The sequence below is a fragment of the Rhinopithecus roxellana genome, chromosome 10, assembly GCF_007565055.1.
Source record: "Rhinopithecus roxellana isolate Shanxi Qingling chromosome 10, ASM756505v1, whole genome shotgun sequence".
Lineage (NCBI taxonomy): Eukaryota > Metazoa > Chordata > Mammalia > Primates > Cercopithecidae > Rhinopithecus > Rhinopithecus roxellana.
In genome coordinates, this window is record NC_044558.1 from 59813861 (window position 1) to 59819860 (window position 6000).

At 45.5% G+C, this 6000-nt stretch overlaps 1 protein-coding gene across 2 annotated transcripts in view; it reads left to right on the plus strand.

The window, feature by feature from the left end:
• Nucleotides 1-3973, plus strand: part of BIN2 (bridging integrator 2) — a 43383-nt gene extending 39410 nt beyond the window's left edge. For both annotated transcript variants that reach the window (XM_010385315.2, XM_030938966.1), the window contains exon 13: nt 3482-3973. In XM_010385315.2, the coding sequence (XP_010383617.2) occupies nt 3482-3511 (30 nt within the window). In that variant the 3' untranslated portion in view covers nt 3512-3973. The remainder of the gene's footprint in view (nt 1-3481) is intronic.
• The last annotated feature ends 2027 nt before the right edge of the window (nt 3974-6000 follow it).

The window sequence follows — 6000 nt, forward strand, 5'->3', positions numbered from 1 at the left end:
TAAGCTACACCATTAAAAATATTTTTCTTTTTTTTTGAGATGGAGTTTCACTCTAGTTGCCCAGGTTAGAGTGCAATGGCATGATCTCAGCTCACCACAACCTTGGCCTCCCAGGTTCAAACGATTCTCCTGTCTCAGCCTCCTGAGTAGCTGGGATTACAGGCATGCGCCACCACACCCAGCTAATTTTGTATTTTTAGTAGAGGCGGGGTTTCTCTATGTTGGTCAGGCTGGTCTTGAACTCCCAACCTCAGGTGATCCACCCGCCTTGGCCTCCCAAAGTGCTGGGGTTACAGGCGTGAGCCACAACACCTGGCCAAAAAATATTTTCTTTATGGCCGGGCGCGGTGGCTCAAGCCTGTAATCCCAGCACTTTGGGAGGCCGAGATGGGCAGATCACGAGGTCAGGAGATCGAGACCATCCTGGCTAACACAGTGAAACCCCGTCTCTACTAAAAAATACGAAAAAACTAGCCGGGCGAGTTGGCGGGCGCCTGTAGTCCCAGCTACTCGGGAGGCTGAGGCAGGAGAGTGGCGTAAACCCGGGAGGCGAAGCTTGCAGTGAGCTGAGATCCGGCCACTGCACTCCAGCCTGGGCGACAGAGCGAGACTCCGTCTCAAAAAAAAAAAAAAAAAAAAAAAAAATTTTCTTTATGTCCTTATTCTATAAGCTTTTTTTCCATATTTTTTCTGTTTCTTTTTAAAACTTTTTTGTTAAAAACTAAGACACAGAGCTGAGTGTGGTGGCATGTGCCTATAGTAGTTCCAGCTATGCAGGAGGCTGAGGCACGAGGATCACTTGAGCCCACGAGTTCAAATACAACCTGGGCAACATAGCTAGACACCATCTATAAACAAATAAATAAAAACACACAAACATACACATTGGCCTAGGGTTAGGATCACCCATATCACTGTCTTCTACCTTTACATCTTGTCCCACTAGAAGGTCTTCGGGGTACTACCACAAATGGACCTGTCATCTCCTGTAATAACAACGCCTCCTCCTGAAGGATCTACTTGAGGCTGTTTTACAGTTAATGTTTTTTTTAATAAGCAGGACTGATTTTTTTTTTTTTTTTTTTTTTTGAGACGGAGTCTCTCTCTGTCGCCCAGGCTGGAGTACAGTGTACAGTGGCACAATCTCAGCTCACTGCAACCTCCCCCTCCTGGGTTCAAGCGATTCTCCTATCTCAGCCTCCTGAGTAGCTGGGATTACAGCCGGTGGCGCCACCACACCTGGCTAATTTTTGTATTTTTAGTAGAGACGGGGTTTCACCATGTTGGTCAGACTGGTCTCGATCACCTGACCTCGTGATCCTTCCGCCTCAGCCGCCCAAAGTGCTGGGAGGCTGGGATTACAGGCATGAGTCACCACACCTGGCCAATAAGCAGAACTTTTTTTTTAATAAGTAGGAATACACACTAAAATAATAATAAAAAGTATTGTAGGCCTGGCATGGTGGTTCATGCCAGTAATCCCAGCACTTTGGGAGGCCGAGGCAGGCAGATCACTTGAGGCCAGGAGTTCAAGACCAGCCTGGCCAACATGGTGAAACTCCATCTCTACTAAAAATACAAAAATTAGCCGGGCATGGTGGCATACACCCGTAATCCCAGCTACTTGGAAGGCTGTGGCATGAGAACATGAGAATCACTTGAACCCAGGACATGGAGGCTGCAGTAAGCCAGGATTGTGCCACTGCACTCCAGCCTGGGTGATGGAGTGAGACTCTGTTTCAAAAATAATATATATAGAAAATTATTTTTTAAAGCATAATATATTAAATACATCAAGTGACTGGACACGGTGGCTCACGCCTGTAATCCCAGCACTTTGGGAGGCCGAGACGGGTGGATCACGAGGTCAGGAGATCGAGACCATCCTGGCTAACACGGCGAAACCCCTTCTCTACTAAAAATGCAAAAAATTAGCCAGGCGTGGTGGTGGGCGCCTGTAGTCCCAGCTACTCGGGAGGCTGAGGCAGGAGAATGTGTGAACCCGGTAGGTGGAGCTTTCAGTGAGCCGAGACCATGCCCACTGCACTCCAGCCTGGGTGACAGAGCAAGACTCCATCTCAAAAAATAAAAATAAAAAATCAAGTAATATAGTTGTTTATTGTTATCAAGTATTATGTATTGTACATAACTGCATGTGCTGTACTTTTTACAACTGGCAGCACTGTAAGTTTGTTTATACCAGCATCATCACAAATATGTGAGTAATGTGTTGTGCTGTGATGTTATGAAGGCTACAGTGTTAGCAATAGCAGCCACGTCACTAGGCAATATAAATTTTTCAGCTCTATTATAATGTTATGGGACCACCTTTGTATATAGAGTCCATTGTTGATCAAAACGTCATTATGTGGCACGTGAACTGCATATATATATGTTTATTATATTAACATACACACATATACACAACATATAGCAGAAAAACTCAGAATTATATGAGACAGGATAGTGATATAAAATGGAGCCATGAATTAGGCAAGTATAAAAAATGCATTCGATAAAATAAGCTTACTAAGGATGACCATGAAATTAGTTCCAGACTTTCTAAAATCCAAGAAGAGAAAAACCTGATCAGTTAACCCAATTCATGATGCTCATTCCTTAAAAGAACAACAACTCCTACTAAGATGAAAAAGAGGCTGGGTGCTGTGGCTCACACCTGTAATCCCAGCACTTTGGGAGGCTGAAGTGGGAGAATCACTTGAGCCCAGGAGTTCAAGACCATTCTAGACAACAAAAATTATTTATTTATTTATTTATTTATTTATTTTTGGGGGGATAGAGTCTCGCTCTGTTGCCCAGGCTGGAGTGCAGTCGTGCGATCTCGGTTCACTGCAAGCTCCGCCTCCCGGGTTCACGCCATTCTCCTGCCTCAGCCTCCCGAGTAGCTGGTACTACAGGCGCCCGCCACCACGCCCAGCTAATTTTTTGTATTTTTAGTAGAGATAGGGTTTCACCATGTTAGCCAGGATGCTCTCGATCTCCTGACCTCATGAACCACCCACCTCGGCCTCCCAAAGTGCTGGGATTACAGGCGTGAGCCACCGTGCCCGGCCCAAAATTTTTTTAAATAAATTAGCCAGGCATGGTTGTGTGCGCCTGTAGTCCTGGCTACTCAGAGGCTGAGGTGAGATCACTTGAGCCCTGGAGTTCAAGGCTACATACTGTTAGCTGTGATTGTGCCACTGCACTCCAGCCTGGGAGCAAGACTATGTCTCGAAAAGAAAAAAAAAGGAAATTCTCCTGTGAAACATCTTAAAGAGATTGTGAATGATGTAATGAACAATGTCTGCAACAAGTCCTTGCAATAATCCCAACAACCAGTTTCACATTGCCTCCCTCAAGAGAGGCCAGTGGCATTACATGAAGTATAATTCAGTAGAAGCAGATTGAGTTTAACCCCTCCATAAGTGGTTGGTGGGAAGGCAGGTCAACACCTAACACAATCATGTTTACTTTCCAGGTGTCTACAAGTGAAAATCCACAACTCTAAAGAGAAACTGCCAAGACTCCCCCTGCCCCACACCTCCCCAGAGAAGCTCTTCAACCAGAGGGTATAGGTCAGAGGGATATAAGAGCCAGCATCTATTCCTGGGTTCTCAGTGGGAATGCTGGTGCTGTCTAAAGACCTGGCATTAATCAAGGTGGAGGAGCAGCCTTGTGGGAGGGATGGAGGGAGGCAGGCTGGGGAGAAGAGAACATTAGATTCAGGAAATATTTAATTCTGGTTTTAGCATTATTAGAATAAGACTTTATACATTAACTAAAGTGGAGCTTTAATCACTATAAAAACCAAAAGTATCTATAGACACAGACACTTGTCTACACAGAGACATAACCACACATGACTCAGAGGATAGTGAACAAATCTGTCTTTGACTTATGACCCATTTTCCAAGACTTAAAGCCAGAAGAACACATTTTCAGATTGTTAAATAAAGTCTGATTCTGACTATCTGTGGATTGTTTATTTGACACAGGGCATTGTTCCAGCCCAGCACACCGTTTTCCACTTAGGTACGGTTATTGATTCTGCCCCACGTTCAGAAAGCTTTAGTCACATCCCTGACCCCCAGCTCACCCTAACTCCTGACTGTAATTGTTTTATGATACCAAGGGCCACAGTCTCTTCTCCTTAATCCAGCATGTACTTCCCACTTTGGTTGATAAGCAGATATACTTGGAAAGGGGTAATAACATTTTAGAGCTAGATCTAGTGTTTACAATTTAGTACTTGATATGAGTAAGGGTCTGAGCACAAGAGAGGAAGATATGAAACTGAAAGGATACAAAGTATAATAATAACAATCATCTCCACTGGGTGCGGCGGCTCACGCCTGTAATCCCAACACTTTGGGAGGTTGAGGCGGGTGGATCCCCTGAGGTCGGGAGTCCAGACCAGCCTGACCAACATGGAGAAACCCCGTCTCTACTAAAAAATACAAAATTAGCTGGGTGTGGTGGTGCATGCCTGTAATCCCAGCAACTTGGAAGGCTGAGGCGGGAGAATCATTTGAACCCAGGAGGCGGAGGTTGCAGTGAGCCAAGATCACGCCATTGCACTCCAGCCTGGGCAACAAGAACGAAACTCTGTCTCAAAAAAAAAAAAAATCATATCCTGGAAATGGCATGAAATTTGGAGTCAGAAGTCCTGGATTCCTTTGGGAGGCCAACGGGGGAAGACTGCTTGAGCCCAGGAGTTGGAGACTAACCTGGGGCAAGATGGTAAGACCTCCATCTCTTATTTTTAAAAAAAATTTTAAAGGGCTGGGTATGGTGGCTCACACCTTTAATCCCAGCACTTTGGGAGGCTGAGGCGGGAGGATAACTTGAGCCCAGGAGTTTGACACCAGCCTGGGCAACATAGACTCCCATCTCTACAAAAAATTTAAAAACTAGGCCAGGCACGGTAGAGCGCACCTATACTCCCAGCCACTTAGGAGGCTGAGGAGGGAGGGTCACTCCAGCCTGGGAGGTTGAGTGTGCAAGGAGCAACAATCACACAACTGCATGCCAACCTGAGTGACAGAGGGAGACCCTGTCTTAAAAAAAAAAAAAAAAAAAAAGGCTGGGCACGGTGGCTCACGCCTATAATCCCAGCTACTTTGGGAGGCTGAGGCAAGTGGATCACGAGGTCAGGAGTTCAAGACCAACCTGGCCAACATGGTGAATCCCTGTCTCTACTAAAAATACAAAAATTAGCTGGGCATGGTGGCACGCACCTGTAGTCCCAGCTACTCGGGAAGCTGAGGCAGGAGTATTGCTTGAACCCAGGAGGCAGGGGTTGCAGTGAGCCAAGATTGTGCAGCCTGAGTGACAAAGCAAGACACTGTCTCAAAAAAAAAAAAAAAAAAATTAAAAATTAAAAAAAGGAAGTCTTGGATTCAAGTCCTATCATTACTTTATGTGAAAATATTTGTGAAAACATTTTCAAAATAGCTCTGAAGACCTGCCACCTTGATAAATGCCAAAACCCTTCCATCCTTGCTCTTGTTTTTAGAGTGATGATATCACCATTCGTTCAGTCATTCTGCAAGCATTTACTGAGCATCAACTGTCTACCAAGCACTGAGTACCAGTACTAGGAATGAGGGAAATAATGATGAGGGGGGTAAAAATAAGATCTTTAATGAGATAGACTATTGAGCAGGGAGCAGAATGGGCAAGATTTAGTGATGGGCCAGAAGGGGACACATCATGAAAACAGAGGTGTTTTTGTTTTGTTTCGTTTTGTTTTGTTTGAGATGGCGTCTCGCTTTGTTGCCCAGGCTGGAGTACAACGGCGCAGTCTCGGCTCACTGCCACCTCTGCCTCCCTGGTTCAAGTGATTCCCTGCCCAAGCGTCCAAGTAGCTGGGATTACAGGTGCCCACCACCACGCCCGGGTAACTGTTTGTATTTTTAGTAGAGACAGGGTTTCACCATGTTGACCAGGCTGGTCTCGAACTCCTGACCTCAGGTGATCCACCCGCCATGGCCTCCC